Source organism: Eurytemora carolleeae, unplaced genomic scaffold (assembly GCF_000591075.1).
Source record: "Eurytemora carolleeae unplaced genomic scaffold, Eaff_2.0 scaffold517, whole genome shotgun sequence".
NCBI classification, from domain to species: Eukaryota; Metazoa; Arthropoda; class Copepoda; order Calanoida; family Temoridae; genus Eurytemora; species Eurytemora carolleeae.
In genome coordinates this window covers 52,884-79,072 of record NW_019396680.1, presented here as the reverse complement: position 1 = coordinate 79,072, position 26,189 = coordinate 52,884, and the positions used below count along the sequence as shown (strand labels likewise).

Below are 26,189 nucleotides of genomic sequence, written 5' to 3'. Positions count from 1 at the left end.
ACGACAAAACGGCTGAACCAATCGGGCCCGAATTGTGTGTAGGACCTCACGTGACCTCAGGGAAGGTTTATGAATGATCAAAAATTTTAAAAATTTNTAAATATCATAAATGACAATGATAATGATAATAATTATAAAGTAATTTATAGTAATAAATACCTTACTAAATATCATAAATGACAATGATAATGATAATAATTATAAAGTAATTTAAAGTAATAAATACCTTGGTAAAAATCATAAATGATAATGATAATGATAATAATAATAGTATGAAAAAGGATAATAATAGTAATAGTAATTATAATTAGCAGCTGTTGCCCGTGGAACTTGAATTGATAAATAATAGTTATATTATTAATTTCTCCAGGAGCCTGTAGTACCCGAGCAGTGCGCAGCCGTCACGGAGAAACTTGGGGAATATCTAATCACTGTCGGATACTAAACCTTCTCCGGGTTCATCGGAGAACTAAGCCATCTCCGGGTTCATTGGAGAACTAAACCATCTCCGGGTTCATTGGAGAATTAAACCTTCTCCGGGTTTATCGGAGAACACAACCATCTCCGGGTGTATCGGAGAACTAAACCTTTTCCAGGTCTAGCGGAGAACTAAACCTTCTCTGGGTACATCAACGATCTAAACCATCTCCGGATACCCATCATAGCTGAACCGAACCTTGTTCAAATATTAAATTGCTCCTGGTTGGTTTCTTGGCTCTCCAGTTTTTAGCTCAAGCTCAGCAATCCTGTTCAAATACAAAGGAATTGAGTCTTTGAAACAAACTCTGATTTTCTAATCACTATATTCTTGGAACCAAATGTTGCTGACCTTAGATATTTCAAACTATGAATTCTGTTAGCTCAAATAATCTGAGTTTGAAATATCAAAGGTTTAGAACATCGGGTTCTGAAGCTATTGAGGTTTAAATATTTGATTTTGTTCCAAAGACTCAATTCCTTCAAGGGACTATTTTATATTTAAAGTAAACCTACTTCAAAACTATTCCTTTTATTGGAGCCTAAAGTTTTAGTTATAAAAAAGTATTATATAAAACAAGATTAAGCATAACTTGTAGAAAGCAGTCCCTTTCAGACAGTTTTATGTTCATTTTAATGTGTTCAATGCATTTTTACGATTACTTGATATTAAGATTTAAATAAATTTCCCAGTTTTACTAATTATTTTAAATATTAGTTTGAGGGACAGAACTACCAAGCTTGACTTACAACGGTACCCTTGAAACCTTTATCGATCTGATCAATGATCTAGGAGATATTGTCGTTTTTCTAGGTTTAAAACCGTCTGATAATTCCTATATGTTCTCCTGCAGTATAGGAACGCAGAAGTCTTTTTTGAAAAGAAACCATGCAATTGAAAAAAATTTGTTTTTTAAAATTATAAACATTTATATATAACTAGCTCTTGGCTCTGCCCAGGTTACTAAAAACCCAATTCCATCCTATTTTACCGGAAAGTTTTCGCTATTAAAGTCGACCCACTCAACTTAGGGGTCTCCCGAGTTCCCTAATCAAAATTTGATGCATCTCGGTCAAGGGGTTCCTGAGTTATGATCGGTCAAACAAGCAAACAGAGATTACAACTTTATATACGTGCTTGACCACTGAACAGACAAAGCTTTATAGGCTTTCCCATATATACATGGAGGGTGTCTAGAAATATGTTAAAACTCCCTGAACCCCTAACTAAGATTTCAGTACGTTACTACAGTAATTTGCAGTACTCTGACTGAAAGAAAAGTTGGGGTTAACCTTATCCCTGGAAAAACAGGATACGCTTGGGGGGTCCAATTTGACCCCCCCCCCTTCTAAATCCCATGTTTTATGTCCAAATATGATACATCATTGGAAAGCGCTAATAGTCTAATTCTAGAGTCTGTAAAAAATTAGCAAATTTGGAAAAATTGAATTTTTTTTGCAAAATACAGTTCTATATAGTAAAAATGTTTGCGAAAAAAAAAATTTCCAAAAAATGATGAAATATTCATTTTGAAAAGCCCTTGACCATGCAATTTCAAATATGTAAATTTTGCTAAATTTTAAATAACTTGATGTGTAATTAAGAAAAACTAAAAATGTGCAAATTTCTTTGCAAAACTTGTACAATCCGTTTCCCTTCCCTATGTCATAGCTAAAGCTTTAAGTTATCAAAGTCTGACAACTGAAAGTGGGTCAAAACAAAGAATTAGTTTGTTACAAGAAAAATTTGTCATTTAGGGGTTATGCCTGAGAACTCAGGCAGTTAGTATAAAAGCCCGATTTTAGACCTTAAGGGAGGGCTATGGCTATTTAAGAAAAGTCAGAAAATTTTAACAGCCTCAGATCAATACTTTTTGAGTTATGTAAAAAAAACTAAAAACTAAAGGGGGGGGGGGTCAAATTGACCTCCCCCCCCTCTCAGCAGGAATTTCATAAAGCTTTACAATTCTCTGAAGAAACTGATTACTCACCAAAACATAAACCTTTGCTCCCTGATGGCGTTCAGATCTCAAGGTGCATTCAAAGTTTAAAATATCAAATGTTAAACCACCAGGTTGCAAAGATAATGGAATTTAAAAAAACTGAGTTTAAGTCAAGTTATCAGTTCTTTTATGAAATTCACTGTAAAATAATTTAGAATTTTGAACGTAAAAGAGGTTATTATATATATTTTAGAGAGTAAGAACGAGTATGATATTGTTTTTTTAATATATCTTTAATAAACAGATATTTATATTCAGGAGACTGAATGATTCCTGGATTACAGTTTTCTTGTTCGAAGATTTATATCTTTATCTTGGAGCATTACTATGAATTTATCCTCACAGATTCCTCTATACTACTTAGTTGAGCTCTGTATTTTAAAAATTTAGATAGTTAAGATCTCTTAGGCTATATTATTGATGACTTTTGAATGAGAGATCAAAAAATGAACAAAAATATTTCAGGATATACAAGATGAACTTCCTATTTATACGTGTTAGTTAGCTGACTTAATCAGAAATTAGATATGGAAAAGATAATTCGGCAGATGCCATAAAAAATGTTAAGAAACAAATATTTTAGCTTCTTTATTTATTTTTCCATGTAAATTATAATACCACTGAAAACACTATATATATGGTTGAAGGAATTGAGTCTTTGCAACCAAATGTCGTAGACCTTATATATTTGAAACTATGAAATATAAAAGGCTTATACCATCTGGACGCAAAGATATAAGGAATTAGAAAATTTGAGTTTGTGACAAAAACTCAATTCCTATTATTTTAATCTTCAGAGCTTTTTAGGTCAGTATCAAAGTTGCATATCTTTTGTACCGCGTGATAAAAACAAATTGAAATAATTCAAATTGTCATCTTCCTTCTTTCCTTGTAGAAGGTCACAACAAATTTCATAATTTGTCATGTTTTAGGTCTAAAAATAGATTTTCTAAACGGTGAACAGATAGATAAATTGTTTAGCCTAGGTGTTAGTACTCGCAGGTGTTAGAATAGTAAAGACGACTTTTTATGGTTGCCTGCATGTGAATTCTTGCATCTTTAACGTTTTCAAATATTTTAGTAAACCATTTAAATACTATAGACTAAGGCCAAATTTGTGGGTAAAAGCCCTGTATAAAAGGGCAAAGGGATTAAATACTATAAATTGGGCCAAACTCATATAGTTGGAATACGACATTTTATGTCCCAAGTGTTTAAAAATGATATATATATATATATATAGCATATATTTCACTGATCCAGGAGGAAGGAGAGCCCCTCATAGCCCCCCTGAACACGTCTCTGTATAATAACATAGACGTGTTTAAGAAATTTACAAACATATTTCGGAATGAAGTAAGATTTGAAAGAACAAAACAAAACAGTTTTAAAGATAAATTCGTATAGAATTAAAAGTGCCAGGCAAAATCAATGAATTGATTAAGCGACTATATAGTATTTACATATAAACTACATACAAACATTTATTAACTTTGACTGTTTTCTTATGGTTCAAAATATTTAAGATGACATTAATTATTTGTCTTTTTGTTTAACCTTGAAATAGTTTCCAATATTTAAATTTCAAAGAAAGGCTGCTTTTCATGCAATTCTCCTTGTTTGACCTTACAAAGTTTAAGTTTTGAGAAAAAATAACTATTATAATCTATTTCTCAAATCTATGGTTACCTTCTGCATTTAAAGGGAGTGACCGCGGCAATGATATGGTACACAGTGTCCCACGAAACTTGACAGTTGGTAAATAGTTTTGAATGTCGTCTTCCATGCACTGTCCTAGAAAGGCTGTTTGCAGTTTAATTTGTTTAAAAATCTTTTGCTCAAGTATTTTTTACTTTGAAATTAATTTTACTATAATATGACACCTAATATACATTGAAACCCATAGAGCTGGGGAATAGGAATACCACTGTTAGACTAAAGTAAATAATTTGCTTTATACCACTATATCAAATACATCTCATTTCTTAAATATCGTCTTCATATTCTACAGTTTTTATAGGTCTTTTTTCAAACAAACATTCACTAATCGATCCTTGTGTTTATTGAAAGCGTAATTTCAGGCGACCCTACATGCACGGATGACGGATGACTAGAAAAGTGATTAATTCTGATAATTTCTCCATTGTTTCTGAAAGGAAAAAATGCAAAAGTTACCTTTGCAGAGAAACCATAGATGAAAATAAACATTTAAAAAAGTAAAAGCATTAATATCTAATTCATACTTGATCAGACAAAGCTTTTATGTGTACCGTTGTAAATCGGACATTGCCATATGTGCATGGAGGGTCACTTGAAATTACGCTTACAGTCTCTTTAATATCGCTGGAAATTAACCATTATAAATTATGTCTTTGAAGATCTCGACACATATAAACATATACAGTATTAACTCCGTTCTGGTTCGTCAACTTGTATAATACAGCTTCTCAGTTCAGAATCAGATTCATGATTTACAGAACTATATTCCTAGTCAGCTTCTTCTTCTTCTTCAAGGGTCGCAGGGGAGATCTTTTTCTAGGTAAACCGTACTTTAACAAAGGGCTTTATTGTGAAATGTTCCTTCAAAAGTTTCTTCTGAAAGGTAAGTGTTTTCCTTTAAAAATATTCTGAAAGGTGGATGTTTTCCTTTAACAGTTTACTTAAAGGTGGATGTTTCCCTTTAACAGTATTCTTAAAGTTGGATGTTTTCCTTTAACAGTTTACTTAAAGGTGGATGTTTCCCTTTAACAGTATACTTAAAGGTAAATTTTTCCCTTTAACAGTATACTTAAAGGTAGATGTTTCCCTTTAACAGTATACTTAAAGGTGGATGTTTCCCTTTAACAGTATACTTAAAAGTGGATGTTTCCCTTTAACAGTATACTTAAAGGTGTATGTTTCCCTTTAACAGTATACTTAAAGGTGGATGTTTCCCTTTAACAGTATTCTTAAAGTTGGATGTTTTCCTTTAACAGTTTACTTAAAGGTGGATGTTTCTCTTTAACAGTATACTTAAAGGTAAATGTTTCCCTTTAACAGTATACTTAAAGGTAGATGTTTCCCTTTAACAGTATACTTAAAGGTGGATGTTTCCCTTTAACAGTATACTTAAAGGTGGATGTTTCCCTTTAACAGAATACTTAAAGGTGGATGGGTACCTTTAACAGTATACTTAAAGGTGGATGGGTACCTTTAACAGTATTCTTAAAGGTGGATGTTTTCCTTTAAAAGTTTACTTAAAGGTGGATGTTTTCCTTTAACAGTTTACTTAAAGGTGGATGTTTTCCTTTAACAGTTTACTTAAAGGTGGATGGGTGCCTTTAACAGTATACTTAAAGGTGTATGTTTCCCTTTCACAGTAAACTTAAAGGTGTATGTTTCCCTTTAAAAGGGGACTTTAATGGTATAGTTTCTCTGTAAAAAAAAACATTTAAAGTATCCATTAACGCGAAAAGGGTTCCTTAAGATTCTCTATAAATTGGGGGTTAAAGGTTTTAAAAGTACCCTTTAAAAAGTTTAAGTTCCCTGAAACCGGGTTTGATGGTTTGATTGATAGGTTTTTTTTGTTAAAAGTCAATGTTTCAATTAGAGCTTAGTAATTTCCTATCAAAAGCACTAATTGAACCCTCCTCTGTTTGGACAACTTCAGACTTTTAAATCGGATTATTTACAAATTCTTTCAAATTAATATTTTAGTTTTCTAGTTCGGCTAATACCTTATATAATATCAATTTCAAAAGAAGGAGATCACCACAGACTACACAGACTGCTCATACACTCTTCCTGTAGAGGCTGAGCAGGCCTATAGTGTCCCGGCAAGCAATGCTACGGTTCCATGTAATGTTTTTTTTGGTAGCTGACATCTCACGGCCACTCGTTGCATTCAGGGGTTAAGCTTTACAACTTTTAAATAAATACTCCAATTTTAAACATAAAACATAACGTTTATGAATATTGTCTATTTTCAAAGATTTTGCATTTCCTATTCAAAGGATCCTTAAATATCCCTGAATACAGATGTCTCCTGAGTGGTCGTGTACAGTACTTGTACACAATAGAACATGCTGTGGAAAATATCGCATATTATAGGTGTTAATCGATCTATGTAACTCTCTTATCTCTGTTAGCTGACATCTCACGGCCACTCGTTGCATTCAGGGGTTAAGCTTTACAACTTTTAAATAAATACTCCAATTTTTAACATAAAACATAACGTTTATGAATATTGTCTATTTTCAAAGATTTTGCATTTCCTATTCAAAGATCCTTAAATATCCCTGAATACAGATGTCTCCTGATTGGTCGTGTATCTGTACTGCTTACCTTCTGCTGCCTAAAATTCAGTCCGGCACGGTACTTCAAATTAACCGGAGTGTTTAAGTGATTAATATTGAATAAGAGGACACTTTTCAAGGTAGATTGGGAGAGAAGAAGAATTTTACTGATATCGCGTATGATCTGGATGTCAGCTATCTCGACGATGTAGAACTATCGGAAACAGGTTATATACATTTGGTTAGAGAAGGTTAAAGATTTTTTACCAGAAGTACGCATTAACCCCTCTGTAAACAGTCGGTGATCAATTCACCTCCCTGCTACAGATCGCCTCCCCATATTTGTATTAAAACCATTTTAACGCAATTTTATACATCAATTTCAATGTTATGCAAATTGCCGATGATTATCAATATATTCAGATTGGAAAAATAAATTAAAAATTATATATTCCTTGAATAGTTGTTTATTGGTGATAATGTGAAATCTAAAAACAGCTGTAAAATTCTGAAGACAAGCTGTAAAATTCTGAAAACAGTTGTATAATTCTGAAAACAGTTCTAAAATTCTGAAAACAGCTGTAAAATTGTGAGAACAGCTTTAAAATTCTGAAGACAGCTGTAAAATTCTGAAAACAGTTCTAAAATTCTGAAAACAGCTGTAAAATTCTGAAAACAGCTGTAAAGTTCTGAAAACAGCTGTAAAATTCTTTAAAACAGTTGGAAAATTCTGAAAATAGCTGTAAAATTCTGAAAACAGTTCAAAATTCTGAAAACAGCTGTAAAATTCTGAAAACAACTATCAATAAAATCAATCAAAAAACAGCTGTCAATTTCTGAGCAGAGCATTATCTGTATGACTTCCGTTGAAATTATCTCACACCAGCTGTTATTGAGTACAGCTGTCATTATTTTACAATAGATTTTATAAATCTTGTTTAACCAGTAAACATTTTGAATTTTCAGGATTTCTGGGAAAATTGCTTGATACTGAAATACCTGAAGAGGTGCAGGTTAAATTGTTTCTAATTGCTTGATACTGAAATACCTGAAGAGGTGCAGGTTAAATTGTTTCTAATTGCAGATTTATACTTTTCTAACATTATTTTCAAATATTCTATCATGTGCTGCTGTCTACTTGGAGATCGTTCCTATTCCGTTGATATTTAAAAATAAACGGTGAAAGAATTTAGATTTTTGACGGTTTTAATATTAAATATTGCTGATCATCTTTATTTACCTTCGCTGCTAATTTCTTTAAATCAACTGTTTTTATCGTTAACGAATTAAAAACTAACGTAATTTATCTGTTTATTTTCAAAAGCTACCATTGATTTTCAATTTTGTTAATTTTGTTAACAAAACGTTGTTCTTTAAAAGCAAATGGTATTTTATTGCCCCTATTTTTATGCTTTTTCTAGGGAAATTCCAATACCACTGCTACTTCTGGATCCAGGACCACCACTGCAACCGATACAAATGCTGCATCAAATACCACTGTTGCATCAAGAACCACAACTGTGTCAAGAACCACTGCTGCATCAAGAACCACTGCTCCATCAAGTACCACCTTTGCCCCTAGCATAACAACTCTAAAGCCTAGGATTGAAACCCCTACCAAGTATGGAATAGTCAAACAAAAGCTAGTGAGACAAGTCAAGAATAAGAACAGTTCTCTTGACTACCCGGAGAAAATACTCTGGGGTATCTTGTACAACCATGATAACCCGGAGATTGCTCCAACCCTGATCAGCGGTGTGCTCGGTGTCATTAATGATACTGAAAGAGTGTCCAAAGCTGAAACCTCTTTATCTGAACTTACTGAATCTGAAGAGGAGTTGGGTGAACCTATTGAGGATCTAACAGATGAAGATTTTCATGCTCCTGTGGAAAGATCACTGGGAAGAGTTGTTACAGCAAGATCTAAAGCTACAACCCAACCATCTTGGATCTCCCATGCGTCTTCTGCCAATTGGGAGACACACTCCCAATATTCAACGATCAAACTTAACTCAGTGCCATCAGGTGAGCGATCTCTTCCAAGTGAAACTAAATACATCTCGAAGGATTCTGGATCCAACAATGCTGATGAAGGTGTAAATTTCTATGTAAGAGGTGTCACTAAATCAGTTCCAAAAGGGAATAAATCTCCACCCAAAGCATCTACCAAAGCAAATAAATACTACATTAAAACGCCTGAATCAGCTGCCGGAAATATTTCCAAGTCTCATGCATCCAACAAAACTTCAAAAGTATATAAATCCAAGTCTCACATCTCAAGCAAAACTATCAACGGAACAAAATATAATTCCAGAAACAAAACTAATTCTCGTCATGAATCCAAATCGCATTCGTCCAACAGAACCTCCTCTGGCCGAAAAACTAAATCTCGTGCCGTCACCCAAGCTTCTAATGCAGAACAAAAACCCGCGTCTAGAGTATTTAAATATTTCCCTGTGACAGACACAACCAAACCACAAAATGTCACCGACAAACCTGAATTACGACCTAAAGCTAAAGTTGGTCTTGAAAGATCGTTAAAAAATAAAATAAAATCCAAATCTTCCAAGGAAAAGAGGATTAGAAAGCAGCTGAAGCAAGAAATCTCTTCAATCAGAGGAGTTCCTCCACCCCAGGTATATTTAATACAGGGATAAACTAAATAAATTAGAGGAGTTCCTCCACCCCAGGTATATTTAATACAAGGATAAACTAAATAAATGGGTTTCCTCTCAATTCTCTCTGAAAATTAAAAAAATGTCAACGAGGAATTTGTAATTTTGATCAACTATTTATTTCGAAAAATATGTTCTGACATTTAAAAAAATAATCGAGATGATCTTTTCATTTTTTTTCAAATTTAAAAAATGTGGAAGACATTTTTTTCCGACCTGAAAAGTCTTTAATTCTCATAATTTGTCCATTGCTTTTCATTAGCTAGGAATACGCTTAATTCAACTTCGCAGAGAAACCGCAAATGAAAATAAACAGTTTGTTTGAAGAAATAAACACATGGATATCTAATTCATACTTGATCAGACAAAGCTTTCAAAGTTACCGTTTTGAATCAGGCGTATTGCTATCTGTGCTTGGAGGCTCGCTTGAAATTACGCTTACAGTCCCTATAAAATTAATAGGAAAAACAGAATAGAAATTTTAAAAACCAAATCTCTATATCCGAGTAGATAATCCTGAACACTGCAAACTAAGAGTTTTGCAAACCCTAATCAACACTGGTATAGACGTACACACGACATTCAATCTATTCTGATGGAATACGATGGTAAAATGTCCGACCTACTGTTGTTTGAGCTATGGAATATTTCGTCAATTGTTTATGTTTTAACATGTTTGCTTTTAAATGTAGTAATTAAAATAAAGATTACATCACAAGGGATCCCATCAGAATAAATTTAGATCACTTTATTTGCATAAATGCCAATATGAACAAAAGTGAAAATAACGATAGTTCCGATGACGTTAGTTCAAGTGACTAACCACCAAATTAAATAACGTGTGGACATATCTGAAGTACAGATTTTCAACAAGGAGCAATTATGAAATATATTAATAAGAGTTCACTTGTACATGGCTTACAGTTACACATCGTCTAAATTATACTTTATAATGTTTAGGTTGAATAAATGTATACTAAAATTCAAAAGCTTAAGTAATACTATGCTGGTCGTCTTTGATAAACCAGTGCCGATTTGCGGGGTTTGCACTACTCTTGCAGGGTGTCGACAAACGGAGAAGGTCCAATTTATGCAACATTACTTGTACGACTTTGTTTAAATAAGTTAAATAAGTACAAGTAGTATTGCAATAGTTACATAAGATAGTTTTGATAAGTAAAAGATAAGCAATTTCTCCGATTTAAAATTCAAAACATTTTTGTTTTCTCAATAACTCTTGAGTAAAATGAGTTATGCTAAAAAAACATATAAGATTACAATCTTATTCGTGCAATTTTAGTTTAACGTATTTACCTCAGTTTAACATGTTTACCTTAATTTAACGTATTTACTCTAGTTTAACGTATTTACCTTAGTTTAACATGTTTACCTTAGTTTAACGTATTTACCTTAGTTTAACATATTTACCTTAGTTTAACGTATTTACCTTAGTTTAACGTATTTTCCTTAGTTTAACGTTTTTACCTTAGTTTAACGTATTTACCTTAGTTTAACATATTTACCTCAGTGTAACGTATTTACCTTAGTTTAACGTATTTACCTTATTTTAAAATATTTACATCAGTTTAACATGTTTACCTTAAATTAAAGTATTTACCTTAGTTTAACGTATTTACCTTAGTTTATCGTATTTACCTTAGTTTAACATATTTACCTTAGTTTAACATATTTACCTTAGTTTAACATATTTACTTTAGTTTAACATATTTATCTTAGTTTAACGTATTTACCTTAGTTTAACGTATTTACCTTAGTTTAACATATTTACCTTAGTTTAACGTATTTACTTCAGTTTAACATATTTACTTTAGTTTAACGCATTTACTTTAGTTTAACATATTTACCTTAGTTTAACATATTTACCTTAGTTTAACGTATTTACTTTAGTTAAACATATTTACCTTAGTTTAACGTATTTACCTTAGTTTAACATATTTACCTTAGTTTAACGTATTTACCTTAGTTTAACATATTTATCTTAGTTTAACGTATTTTCCTTAGTTTAACATATTTACCTTAGTTTAACATATTGACCTAAGTTTAACATATCTACCTTAGTTTAACGTATTTACCTTAGTTTAAAGTATTTACATTAGTTTAACGTATTTAACTTAGTTTAACATATTTACATCAGTTTAACGTATTTACCTTAGTTTAAATATTTACCTTAGTTTAACGTATTTACTTTAGTTTAACGCATTATTTCATTATTTTTTTCAGAAGACAGCCCGTGAACCGTCTGGAGTAGTTGTAGCAGAAGTTTAATTATTAAATGTCGTCTTTTTAAACTAAAAGAATAATAAAGATTTATCTCAAGAAGAATTAGTAACCCGAACTTGCCGAAATGTTCGTAATTTTGGACAAAATTTTCGTCATTTTTAACATAATTTGCGTACTTTAGAACAGTTCGCAATTTTGAATAAAAAATTGTCATTTTAACAAAATGTTCGCAATTTGGAACAAACTGTTTGTAATTTGGAACAAAATGTTTGTGATTTATAACAAAATATTCGTAATTTGAAACAAAATGTTCGTAATTTAGAATAAAGTATCCGTAATTTGGAGCAAAATGTTCGTAATTTGTAACAAAATGTTTCTTAATTTGGAACAAAATGTATGCAATTTTTAACAAAATGTTCGTAATTTTGAACTTAATGTTCGTAAATTTGAACAAAATGTTTGTAATTTCGAATAAAATTATCATAATTTCCCATTCGTTTCGGTAATTCTCTATTACGATTAAAGTGCTAGGGTTTCGCGGATTTTGGAAACGATTTTTCAAAAACAATTATAGGGGGAATGTAAGTTGTTTGTGTTTTCAGGAAATTAATTTTGTATCTTGGTATTTTTAATTTAGTTTTATTCTAAAACTTCTAAGTTAATAAGATAAAATAAATACAGCTGAAACAATCCATTTTATCGCTATAATTGTATAGGCTATAATTTAAATTAGTATATTATTGTTTGTACCGTGTATATGCAGAAGAGATCTTAATATTTTTGAAGCAACCTTTATTACACCCTTGCTTAGACTAGACAAGGTTTTCAGGAATATACCTGCCCAGCCAGGGATAAAAATTCTTCCCAAGTACAGTCAGAATGTATCCATGGTATAAGAAGAATTATATTTATGTAGAGTTGCTATAAGTTTTTAGTTCTGGCAAAGCTCGCTTTGCAGTAACCCGTATAATCTCACCCATTAGGTCTAAGAGTTGATTATGATTTAAACAAATAACTATTGAGTCTATTGACGTTAACAACAAATGGTTATTTAGTACTTACTGTCTTAATCCTTATTATTTTTGACTGTTTCTAGTTCAACTTTCAACTTGTGATTTAGAACCTTCCTGAATATGTGCAATTAAGAGTTATGAATAAATGTTAATACAACATGTATATGTCATTCATATACAGTGAGCCGTTTGAAGATTTGCCAACTTCAACAATTATAGTAGGTTAGAGGGACCAATAAATCTGTAGAATAGGAAGACGACAGTTATGCTTCTCAAATTATAATTTAAATATTGTCCAAATAATTGTGCAGTGTACACAGATCCAAGTTGATTTTCATAAAACTGATAAATATTTTTTAAATCCAGTTTAAGATGAAATAACAAAATCGCATTTTAACAGAGGTTGTATTTTTATTAGATAGAAAAATTTATCTAAAAATATTTCCTAAATTTCCCTAAATTATCAGTGGTTAAATGGGCAATTTTTGTAAAAAATTGGCCAGTAAAAAATACTAAAAATATTTTATTTCCGATTAAAAATTAAATTAAAGATTTAAAGTTTTCAAAAACAACTCCATTTCTGAAAAAAATGTATTGGGAATTTTAATATCCGTATTTACATTTCGAAAAAAATGATTGTTTTTCTCTGAGTTGAGATTGTAAATTGATCCAAACCAAATAATAAAAGATTAAAAAAGCTTATCCGCTGTAAATGTAAATGTCAAGGTTTTTAACAACAATGAATGCATTTTAATAATGTTTTAAGCCTTGAAAATAAATCTTCTAAAAACATTTCGTAAAGAGAGTTACCGGCAATGTACTGTAGTGGAACTGAGAATGTAGTTTTGTGGAACTATTTGAGACCTATTAAACGTTTTCACTGTGCATTTTTGTTCAGCAAGAGTGCAAATTCAATCTTTAAGATCCTCATAGATTGTTCATTTTTGAGGGATGATTTTGAGAATCGGTTTTAAAAAATTATTCAATAACGACGCGAAAAGTGTAAAAGAAGTTCTAGAGTAAACTTATTAGTTGTTTAGGAACAGGTTGAGAAAATAAAAATTAACTATTATCATCGAAAATTAGGAATCTTATTCAGTTATTGGTTTCTATAATATCTCATTGTTCAGAAAAATTTTCTTTAGATTTCCTAATATTTTTACTGAAAAGACGACATTTGAAGAATTTGAAGAAATCTGCGAACAAATTCATAAGAAATAAGAACTAATTGATTCTAACATTGATTTATTAAGGAAATTTTAATCGAGAAATTTGTTCCTAAACGTTTTTATTAGTTTATTATAGAATTTGTTTACATTCGATTATCAAAACGTAACCACCCAAATGGATGGTTTTTAACGTTGACTTTGCGCTCAAACTTAGTAATTGTACATAATTAAAACGTTTTACATGTCTCAAATGAATCTTAGAAAATTTATCCACAATACAACATTCTCAGTTTAACTGTTATACATTGCCGGTCACTCCCTTTAAACATTATATCTGGTTAGAATACTCTGGAACATCTGGAAAATATTTTCAATGCCTTTACAGAATTCAAACATTTGCTAAACTTTAAATTAATTCCTAACATTGCGTGTCAAATTCTAATTTGACACAAATTATTGAAGAGCCTGATTAAATTAAAAATAGCTCTGAGAAATTTTCAAAACGAGTTCAAGGCAAAAATTAAAAAAAAACGGAAAAATTCACAAAACGAGTTTAAGGTTAAAATCTAAAGATCAGACTACTGAACAGAGGGGCAGAGTAAAAATCAGACTACTGAACAGAGGGGCAGAGTAAAAATCAGACTACTGAAGAGAGGGGTAGAATAAAAATCAGACTACTGAACAGAGGGGTAGAATAAAAATCAGACTACTGAACAGAGGTAGAATAAAAATCAGACTACTGAACAGAGGGACAGAATAAAAATCAGACTACTGAACAGAGGGGTAGAATAAAAATCAGACTACTGAACAGAGGGGTAGAATAAAAATCAGACTACTGAAAAGAGGGGTAGAATAAAAATCAGACTACTGAACAGAGGGACAGAATAAAAATCAGACTACTGAACAGAGGGGTAGAATAAAAATCAGACTACTGAACAGAGGGGTAGAATAAAAATCAGACTACTGAACAAAGGGACAGAATTAAAATCAGACTACTGAACAGAGGGGGAGAGTAAAAATCAGACTACTAAACAGAGGGGCAGAGTAAAAATCAGACTACTGAACAGAGGGACAGAGTAAAAATACTTTTTGTGTTTTTGTTAACGAGAAACAAATATAATCATTATGAAAAATAAATACTATAATGCGTAATATTATATCTATAAAAAAATTAAAAGGCATAACATTTGTAATTATATTTATTATAGATATATCTGACTACAGAGATAATTTTCTTTAACATTTTTTTAAAATATATATATTTTTATACTTCTATCCGTGCTGAGTAGTTAAAAACTATAGCTCTAACGTTGATGCAACGTGGTTCATGAACTATATGTGAATTAAAACAAATTATTAACTATCTGAAGTGCCCAGCATTGCCCGTGGAATTTTCTTGAAACGAATTTTGAAAAAAAATTTCATCTTAAAAATAATTTAAAACTTTTCTTCCCGAAATTTTGAAGACATTTTTTTCCCCGCATTTTTTACCCTTTGGGGTACTCAAAGGTTCCCTCAAAAAATGTCAACCCATTCGGTCCAGCCGTTTGGCCAGCTATAGCTGACATATATACAAACAAATTGATATGAGCGAATTGAGCTTTATTATATAGATTTAACCCCAAAAAGATTGCCATTTACAACAGTATTCAAATCGTTAAAAAAAACATCCAATTTTAAACATGATTGCACTGTTCTTTGTAAAAATATGCAAATATTTGTCTATACAAGATCAATACTAAGATACAAAAAAAGATAAGATAAAAAGCTGATTACCTTCCTCAAACTCTAATGTTCTATGTTTATAGATCTGTTATATTTCAAACTTTGATTTCAGTCAGATCAAGAACTATTCAAATATTAAAGGTTTTCACCACCATCAGGTTACAACGTTTTGGATTAGATAATCAGAGTTTGAGACGAGTAATCAGTTCATATACTGTTGAAATTAAATAACTGTAGATTATTGATTATTTAAATATATGATATAAGAAACGTGAAGGAAACGTAATATGTGTGGTGTAATAAAAAAAATACTCAATTATTTACAGAATTCTTAATCATCTTCCTCTTTTTAAAATAACCATTGTAAAATTTCACTTAAAGTTCAAATATACAAAAATTTCTCTATTTCGGATGGAAAACAACCTAAAGTGGGAGGCCATGAAGTGAAGAAATATCTTTTCATGTTTATTTTCAGTTTTTTTTTCTTCACTTTTTAGGTTCTCAATATAGAATGCACATAGAGTTTTTTTAGTTCTATAAAGGAATTGAGTATTTGCCACAAACTCTGAATTTATAATCTTTATATCTTTGGAACCCAATGTCGTAAATCTTTGTTATTTCAAACTTACATTATTTGATCTAACAGAATTCATAGTTTAAAATATCTAAGGTCTACGACATTGGAATCCAAAGATATAGGGTTTAGAAAAGCAGAGTTTGTGGCAAAGACTCAATTCCTTTTAAATGTTTGAAGGTTTAACTTTTATTACTAAATTAAAAGGAAAAAGTAAGTTTTTGCTCGCATGCATCATATATATACATTATTAGACTATAAATTGAATCTTAATTTTCTATTTCACTATAAGTACACATGAGGTGTTCCTAAAAAATTCAGTAGTTGATAGAAAACCTTAACTGTGAATTAATTTGTTTTTTAGACATATTAAATAATTGATGAATATATTACATTAAAAAACCATAATTTCAATATTACAAAAAAGGAAAATCGCTTCAAAAATAAGGCTCTAGCAACAACCACTGTGTTTTTAGACACCCTGTAAATATTCCAGTTTGATCTGGTAACCACTGTATGATTAAATCTAACCTGCATAGCTGGCCGACCAATTATATTTTCCTTCCAGAGTTGAGTATTTTCAAACTGCTGATTAGATGTCCTAGAATTTAACAATTATTAAATAAAATAAAAACTTATTTAAATGAAAGACGATTTTTATGAATTGTTCCTATTTGTACAGTTCACCCCAATTTCAAAAAGATTAAAAAGATGAAAAGATTAAAAGGATACAGATGAAACCCTGCACATTTTTTCAACGATTTTTAAAGAAGTATGAATGTTTGATTCACAACGGTACAGTAAACACCTTCATCTGCATTACAAGGAGGATTATATAGTGGTTTTCTAATTTTGATTTTATTTCCGACAATCCCCATTTCTATTTTATTTTTATATACTAAATGATTAAAATGGTTTTGGAACCAGATTTAATGAATAACAAAAAATAGCTGATCCGCACAGATTAGGTTGAACCACTTTTCAATTTTTTTCTTGTCCGCAGGGTTCAGCTGAGTAGAAGTGGTTGAACTGCGTTGTTCCCTTTCATTAAAGCTGTATTTTCTGTATTTTTTGTATTGTATTTTCTGTATTTGTTTTTTGTTTAAAATTTGGTTTAAGCTGGAAAAAAAGTTTTGTTTAAGATTTTTCAATTTAATTTAGAAAATGAAGTTTTCCAGTCTAATGATCAATATTAAATCAATTTAAACTTTTTTAGAAAGTTTGAAAAATAAATAATGTTAATATTCAATAGCAGTATATTGAGGATTTATGGATATTTATAAATAGGATACAAGGTTAAAGGTTAACCCACCAAGACTTCAGGACGACTGTACGTAATTTTTATTCCCGAAGCTTTACACGTCTCATTATATTTTCCATGTCTCATTTTTTTGGGAGGGAGGGGGCAGTAACCCTGTAGTAATCTGTATCGTGCATTTAGATATTGAAAACTTTTCATCTAATGCTAGTTCGGACTATCCAGGACACTTCTTGAAAGGGAGAGTGGTATGGCGATTCACAACGGTTCTCTCAAAAACTTTGGACACTCTCTTGATAAAGGAGATATTCATTTTTAACTCTTTTAAAAATCATTATTATCAATTGTGGTTTCTTTGCAAAAGTTAGAATAACGACGATGGCTTCCAAAATTTTAATCCGATAAAGGTTTAAAGGGTCCGTTGTGAATCGGACATGACCCTCTTTCAATTAAAGGACACACGATTACGATGATTTAATACAAAAATGTATTTAATACAACTAGGTTATAGTATATAGATAATGATGTACGCTAATCCTTTACTAATTGTACAGGCTATGTACTTCACTTCCAAAGGTCAATCTGTATATTACGTTACAGTAATCGGGGGTGTTTTCCGAAAATATTGAAATGGAGAATTTGTTTTCCATGTAAGTATTAAAATCCACTACTCCTTTATCGTGTGCAGGATTCAAATTTTCACAGGAAGACGTACATTTACATCCTTTTACAGAGCAATATTTCATCGTTAACAAACTGTTCTGAGAAAACTGAGTAAAATTCAAGATACAAGTGTACACTCAGGCTAATACACACGGAGAGGTAGCTAAGATCCAGCCCCCTGATTTGATATTATACATTCCAATATATTCATAAATTTGTAATTTTCCTTACCAAATTTTTTTATAAAAATTAACCAAATATTGTCTTTAAAGTTTTGAGATGATAAAATTTTAATTGAAAACACAACTTTATAAAAAGTCTTAAAAAAGATTTCTTCCCCCCCCCCCTCCTCCTCTTCTCCCTTGATTATATAATCAAAACTAAAACTATTGTTCAAAATCTCAGCAAATCATTTTTTTTAAATTATCAAAATTAAAATTTTTAAGTTGACAAAACCAAACACTGGGTTTCGAAGATTGTGAAATGAAAGAATTGTTAACTATTATATGATTTGGTCTAAATTAAATCATTGCATAATATATTTATAATTTCAGACCATCATACAATCAAGGTCTACTTTTTTTCTAACAGTTTTATGAAATGTGGACTTAATTTTCTAGCATGTTTTACAGTTTACTTGGACCAGCTATATACATCTTTTTTTGGTATTTCATTGTTCATTTTGCGATATGTTCTAATTTTATCAGGTTTTTATTCTTTTAGATAATTTAACAAAGATAAAGGGATTAGAAAATCAGAGTTTTTTTGGCAAAGACTCAATTCCCTATCTTGTGAGTATACTGCAGCACTAATTTCTATTTTGTTTAATGAGTTTAATTAACTGATTTTATCTACGATTACTGGATTTTATCTTTTTATCAGTTTTGAGCAAATTCTGAATAGTCAATTGTATAATTAACTAAAATCTTATTCAATATTCATACAGAGTAACCCTCCAAAAATGAGACATGAGCGACCATACAAAAATGAATTACTCTTTTTTGTTATACAAGGCTTTTACAGTAACAAATTTAGGTTTTAATTGTTACTTTTCGAGACTTCCTTTTACAGCGTACTCTGCGTTTAACAAAAAATTTGTGCATTTTCAAAAGTAATTATAAATGTCTGATTTGTTGAGGGTCTTATGTTAAAAATCTTAACTGTTCTCGTTAATATCTTTAATTACAATTTTTAAACAAATGCTCACTGAGATTTTACAATGATCTGAATCAATGGATTTTACTTCCAGCGCAATCAATTATGTTTCTTGGAAAATATAGAACACTTAAAAAGTTTTATTCTTATTTCTATCTTTATCCCTCTGGTAACTTGTAATCATATTTTTAAAATCTTCACACAAGGATTCAGTTTGGATTTAGTGCATTTCTTGGCCTAAAGCATGGAAATAATTTAAAGAGATATGATTAAAAATCCAATGCAGCTGTCAAGATTTGGGGGTAAAAATATAAGTCAAATATATATTTCACTGTTTAGTAGGGGGGTGGGGGTAATTTTTAAAGGGAGTGACTAGCTGACTAGATATGGTATTTGAGCTGAGAGTGCAAGCATTGAAGAGAATTTTCTTAGAATTCATTTGACGTTCCTAAGCCTTTTTTACGGTGCTTGATTGATGAATAATAGCAGAAATTATAGACTTGGGTTTTTTAAAAATGACGATGAAGTTTAAACCTAGAAAACACGCCCACATTGTTGATCATGGAGAAATGCGCGTTTTTAAACTTGTTAAATTGTATAAACCGACCTGCACCTGAGGACTTTAATTGTATAAACTGACCTGCACCTGAGGACTTTAATTAGTCCTAAACTAAGGATTGCTGTGTAGGACACAACGGAGCTAAATACAAACAGGAGGCAGGCGAGGACCCACAGGGACAAAGCTGTTACACCCTGAATAAATTGTATTAATACCAATATGCGCATTTGCCGCAATTTGTTTTAAGAGAAAGTGCTAAAACATTTTACAGAACGGAAAACCCGGCTTTTTCTAATCTGGGATTTTTCTGAGCAGAAAATGTATTGCAAAAGTTGTAAAAGTTGTAAAAGTTGTAAAAGTTGTAAAAGTTATAAAAGTTGTAAAAGTTGTAAAGGTTGTAAAAGTTGTAAAGGTTGTAAAAGTTGTAAAAGTTGTAAAGGCTGTAAAAGTTGTAAAAGTTGTAAAAGTTGTAAAAGCTGTAAAAGTTGTAAAAGTTGTAAAAGTGATGCAATTTAAAACAATAAAAATGCGCGTAATTGTTTGATATTTAGTTCGGGTTCGGTTTCCATAGAATCGATAAAAAACAACGGTGTGAATTGTGAATTTGTGAAACATTTGTACATTTCATAGCTTCTACTGCGTGACTGCACATCAGTGCCATGGGTGGTTATAAGCTGTTTAATCGCGATTTTTTTTATGGGTTTTTTTAATTGTGGGAACCTAAAGGAAACCTAAAGGAAACCTAAAGGGAACCTAAAGGAAATCTAAAGGAAACCTAAAGGAAACCTAAAGGGAACCTAAAGGAAATCTAAAGGAAACCTAAAGGAAACCTAAAGGAAACCTAAAGGAAACCTAAAGAAAACCTAAAGGAAACCTAAAGGAAATCTAAAGGAAACCTAAAGGAAATCTAAAGGAAACCTAAAGGAAATCTAAAGGAAACCTAAAGGAAACCTAAAGGAAACCTAAAGGAAACCTTAAGGAAACTTAAAGGAAATCTAAAGGAAACCTAAAGGAAACCTAAATGAAACCTAAAGGAAACCTAAAGGAAACCTAAAGGAAACCTAAAGGAAACCTAAAGGAAACATAAAGGAAACCTAAAGGAAACCTAAAGAAAATCTAAAGGGAACCTAAAGGGAACCTAAAGGAAACCTAAAGGAAACCTAAAGGAAACCTAAAGGAAACCTACAGGGAACCTAAAGGAAACCTAAAGGAAACCTAAAGGAAACCTAAAGGAAACCTAAAGGAAACCTAAAGGAAACCTAAAGAAAACCTAAAGGAAACCTAAAGGGAATCTAAAGGGAACCTAAAGGAAACCCAAAGGGAACGTAAAGGGAACCTAAAGGAAACCTAAAGGGAATCTAAAGAGAACCTAAAGGGACTGCAAGCGTAAATTCAAGTGAGCCTCCATGTCAAGATTATTATGCCCGATTCACACCAGTACCGTTGAAACCTTTATCTGATCAATAATGCGGAAAATAACGTCGTTTTTCTAGGTTTAAAAGTGTTTATTTCTGATTATTTTTAAGTGTTTTCCTGCGCTAGGAAAGGGCAATCCACTTTTGTAGTGAAATCACTGAAAATAACTATTTTTTAAATCCTAAACGTCTGTATCTAATTCATACTTGAAGTGTACCGTTGTGAATCGGGCATTGGCATCTATCAATCGAGGGTGACTTGAAATTACGCTTCCGGTTCCTTTCAGTTTATAAAGGTATTTTCTAAAACATTTTGAAGCTTTCTTTCCCGTTTTCATCAAAATGTTCAAACCAAGGAACCACATTTTTGCCACAAACTTTAATTTTTCTAATCCCTTAATCTTTGCAACCTAATGGTGTAATCTTTTGATATTTTAAACTTATGCCTGTTGATTTAACAGAATATCAAAGGTCTACTTTAACGGGTCGCAAAGATAAACGGATTTTTAAAATCAGAGTTTGTGGCAAAAATTCAAATCTTATAAATTCATTAATATCGAACTTGAATTAGAAATTTTAAACTTTTTCAAGATTTTCTTGATAATCAGCAAAAACTATTGCTAAATTAAAACTGTATATTAACTTGTCAGAAAGTTTGAAAAATGACTATTCAAATTTAGAAATTGAGTTTCTGTCACAAACTCAAATTTTCTAATTCCTATATCTCAACAAACAAGTATCGTAGATTTTTGATACTTCAAACAATAAATAATGTTAGATAAGATTGTTCTAGTTGAAATATCAAAGGTTTAAACCAACAGGTTGCGAAGATATAAGGATTAAAAATTTGAGTTTGTGACAAAAACTCACTTCCTTTGTATTCATGGAAACTTTTGAAAATTACTGGATTTTCTTAAAAACGGTTTTTATGGAATATTCTATTTAAATGTGGAATGTCAGATTCACTGTAAACACCAGCTCATTTCAAGTATCGGGCCCACTTTTAATCAGCTAGAGCAAGTTATGAAACAAGGCAAACCGGGACGGTACTTTTTAATCCCTTTCCTAATCAAGAATGAAGAATATGTTCTTGTTTTTTCTCTGGCAGTTTTCAACCGTGGTTTCTGAATATAAATGACTTGCGGATTCATGAGCAAAAAAATTTAAGAAAATTGACAGAATTTAACACTTTTAGGTAAAAATCGACCATATCTTTTTCATGTCCCTGTGATAATGGCAGGTACACTTGTGAATCACACATGTCACTCAACAAATAAAGGTTCATTTAAACTAGAGAGTCTAGAATCGAGTGAAATTTTATAAAATATTTTTTGTTTTATCAATAATTTTAATCTGTTTTATTAAATCTTTAGGTTTAGCCAACTTAAAACTAGTATAACTTAAAAACCCTTAAACAAAAAAACATTTTCAAAGTGTTACAAGAATAAGTAAAACCTTTATTTCACTCTCTATTATTTAATAATATTCTTGTTAAAAAAAATGTAAAACCATTTCATCTTTTTCTTAACACAATGAGGTTGTCCTAAGGCGGTTTCTTTGACAATGAGATTTTTTCATAATCCTGTTTTTTTTTTGGTTTCTAAGTAAGAGAGTTGTTTCCTTACAACATTTTTATTCTATTTATTTTTCTTAATCATTTAAACATTATCCACAAGATTCTTGTTTGTTTGCATAACTTAGTAAATTAAATAAATTTGAGCTACTTCGCTGAACAACCTTTATACTGGCGCGGTTCAAATTTGAACCACCGATTCAAAGTTAAAGATTGAGGAAGGATTTAATCGTGATTCAAATTTAAACCGGCGAGATGGTAGGCACTATGCAGTTCCAAGGACATTTTTCGTAAATTGTAGTTTACATTTTTCAAGATTTATAATATGGGCTTTAACACCATAGATTTTAATTTTTAACCTGTAAAAAGAAACTTCTCGAAAATTGGGAACAGTCCTATATATAATTATTGTACCCTTTGTCCCGTGATTTTATTTTTATTTTCAAAGTCCCCGGTTTCTTCAGTTAGAACTTAGTTTTTTGTTTTTAAGATGAAAATAAGAAAATACGATAAATCTTAAATATAATAATACGTACTATGTATTTTTTAAAATTTAAAGAAAATTTTTCCACAAAAAAATTCATTTATTTTTCCCAACTTCAAATTAAGTGATAAAAAAACCTAAAAAATGTTCCGATATGTGTGAGGGAAAAATTATTTTTGAGAGGGGGGGAATATATAACCCTAGAGGGGGGGGAATATATAACCCTGTGGTTATTGAAATCCTACTCACTACCTGTACTGGCACCTAAAGGTTAAAAAAGTTTTTTAATGTTTTAGTTTTTTCTACTAAAAAATGTGATTTTTTTGCCATTTCAAATATTTTTAACCCTATTCCAGCTGGGGGGGGGGGGTCCCTGTGACCCTGGTCTGACGTTTTTTGGAGATATCTCAAAAAGTATTGGTCTAAGGCTGTTTAAATTTTTTGACTTACTCACGTACATACTACATAGTCCTCAGGCATACTGCCAGAATTCCAGAATTTGCACATTTTCCGTTTTCCTTGGATACAAATTTAGCCTTTGAAAGTTTTGCAAATTTTTTTGCATATTTGAATTCGCCGTGTCAAAGGCTTTCAAAAATGTTTTTCATTTTTCGCGCATTTTTTGTTTGTGCACATTTTTTGCTTAATAGCTTGATATTGCAATAAATATTTGAAATTTTTTAAAATATGCAATTTTTTTGCAGATGATTAAAGTAGAGCCCAAGGCCTTTCCAACAGTGTATCCAATGTTTAAAATTTGTATCACATATTAAATTAAAATGTAAAAACTGTGCAATTTAAATTGTTTTTAATTAAATATTTAGTCAAATATATATCTATCTATCTATCTAATTTTTCCCCAGACTATCAAAAAGGGTAAACCAGACGTCAGCCTGAATAGGGTTAGAGCCCTCAATAATCGAGTATTCAAATTGAAATTAGTTTCATCTATTTTGGATTCAACTAAGAAAGAGTAAAGCATTTTCAATGATTAACTTGTGAAATTTTCCAATATTTCCAATAAGTAAGAAGATGGTTTAAAGATGGGTGTATAATAGTATAGATTTCATAAATAAACAGTTGATTTCATATTTTTAAACTCTTTTACTAACAGTTACTAGATCCAAGCATTTTAAAACTGAGAATAAAATTGAATTATTAGAAATCTTCTAAAGAAAAAATAATCTATAAAATAAGATAGATGGATCTTTGAAAAAGTGTTAATTGTTAATTGCAATTATAGCCTAGCCTGTAATTGTACATAATTTAGTTTCTCCCTCTAACCTGCTGTAGACCTTTTGCCACAAATAATGTGTACCTTCGGAAAACTAATTCCTTCAAAACAGAGTTTTATGAAGATGATTTCACCTTAACATTTGGAGAGATTTCATTTGCAGAATTGAAAATGTTGACTAAGCAAAGGAGGATTGTAATTAGGAGTCCCATTCTTCCAGCAACCACCTGAACAAGGATATATTAGGAGTATCCTACCAGCAACCACCTGAACAAGGATATATTAGAAGTATCCTACCAGCAACCATCTAAACAAGCATATATTAGGATTATTCTACCAGCAACCATCTAAACAAGGATATATTATGAGTATCCTACCAGCAACCATATAAACAAGGATATATAAGGAGTATCCTACCAGCAACCATCTAAACAAGGATATATTAGAAGTATCCTACCAGCAACCATCTAAACAAGGATATATTAGGAGTATCCTACCAGCAACCATCTAAACAAGGATATATTAGGAGTATCCTACCAGCAACCACCTGAACAAGGATATATTAGGAGTATCCTACCAGCAACCACCTGAACAAGGATATATAATGAGTATCCTACCAGTAAACATCTAAACAAGAATATATTAGAACTAACCTTCCAGCAAAAATGGTATTTCAGGAAAAAATAATTATGGCTTATGAATGAAAAGAATTCTTTTATTCTAGGATATTCTTTTTTGGTTTAATTGAAAATATGAAAGAAAGAGAAATAATTTAAGAATATTTTTAACGAAGGTGATGTAGTCTAAATAGACTTTTTTTAAAGAATATAAACTATAATTCCCAGCAACAACTGTTATTTTAGTCCATGGTGCTACAATGATGGAAAAAGAGATAAACCTTGAAATTGACATTTTTGCGGAATTTCTAGCTTTCGTGGATTTCTATAAAAAAGTATTAATACCTTCTCATCGAAACCATCTATATATAAATTTGGCTTGTCTGTCTGTTTTTCTGCTGTTTGTATCCAATAAACGACAAAACGTCTGAACCGATCGGGCCAAAAATTTGTGTGGGACATCTCGTGACAACAGGGAAGGCTTATTAATGATAAAAATTTTTAAAAAATGTGTTTTAAAGGTTTTTAATTTTGTAAATAAAATTAAATTCTTGAAAATTCGCGAATTTTTTTTAAATCCGCAAAATTTTTTCTTCTTTGTTTTAAATGTAAACAAAAAGAACATGTTCACAATTTAAATAGAAGATGAGCGCGAAGCGCCCTAAAAGCTTAGTATATTTTAAAGGCATTGTAATGTTTAAGAACCAATGATATTTCGTTACGAAAATGTTAATAACAATCTCTTAGTTTACCTCTGGAGGAATGACAAATGAAGCCCAGGAGACGATTACGAAAAGAGAAGAAGGAAGATAGTAAACCTAAAATAGATATTATAAATCTACCAAACACTATATAAACACCTTGTATAATGTATTAATTTGTTATTCACTAGAATACAATAACAACATACATTAAATAAAACATCGCATTAGTGCAAATATTACACACAAAAAATAACAAGATAACAGGTTTTTCCAGAATACCAGGATTTCAGAAAAATTGGATACCAAGATACCTGAATACCTGGATACCAGGATACCAGGATACCAGGATACCTGGATACCTGGATACCAGGATACC

General features: G+C 31.0%; 3 protein-coding genes across 3 annotated transcripts in view; 2 read left to right on the top strand and 1 right to left on the bottom strand.

Moving 5' to 3' along the window:
* Positions 1 to 368: 368 nt before the first annotated feature.
* LOC111707301 (profilin) lies at positions 369 to 830 on the top strand (the record flags this gene model as incomplete). The annotated part of the gene is given in 1 exon segment (XM_023480383.1): positions 369 to 830. A coding segment is annotated over 1 exon segment (77 nt), but the record flags the coding sequence as incomplete, so codon positions are not given.
* Positions 831 to 4,879: 4,049 nt separating this feature from the next.
* Positions 4,880 to 11,769, top strand: LOC111707300 (uncharacterized). The gene is made up of 5 exons (XM_023480382.1): positions 4,880 to 5,019; positions 6,895 to 6,981; positions 7,721 to 7,767; positions 8,176 to 9,390; positions 11,671 to 11,769. Exons 1-5 carry the CDS (start codon positions 4,947 to 4,949, stop codon positions 11,713 to 11,715), a joined length of 1,467 nt encoding a protein of 488 aa, XP_023336150.1. The 5' UTR covers positions 4,880 to 4,946; the 3' UTR covers positions 11,716 to 11,769.
* Positions 11,770 to 12,767: 998 nt separating this feature from the next.
* The window catches only part of LOC111707295 (gamma-aminobutyric acid receptor subunit rho-2), a 22,105-nt gene continuing 8,683 nt past the window's right edge, over positions 12,768 to 26,189 (bottom strand). The window contains exons 10-15 of the mRNA XM_023480375.1: positions 25,862 to 25,927; positions 24,627 to 24,719; positions 23,511 to 23,522; positions 19,868 to 19,980; positions 16,602 to 16,752; positions 12,768 to 12,797 (exon numbers count right to left, since the gene is read on the bottom strand). Coding sequence (XP_023336143.1) covers positions 12,768 to 12,797; positions 16,602 to 16,752; positions 19,868 to 19,980; positions 23,511 to 23,522; positions 24,627 to 24,719; positions 25,862 to 25,927 — 465 coding nt within the window. The remainder of the gene's footprint in view (positions 12,798 to 16,601; positions 16,753 to 19,867; positions 19,981 to 23,510; positions 23,523 to 24,626; positions 24,720 to 25,861; positions 25,928 to 26,189) is intronic.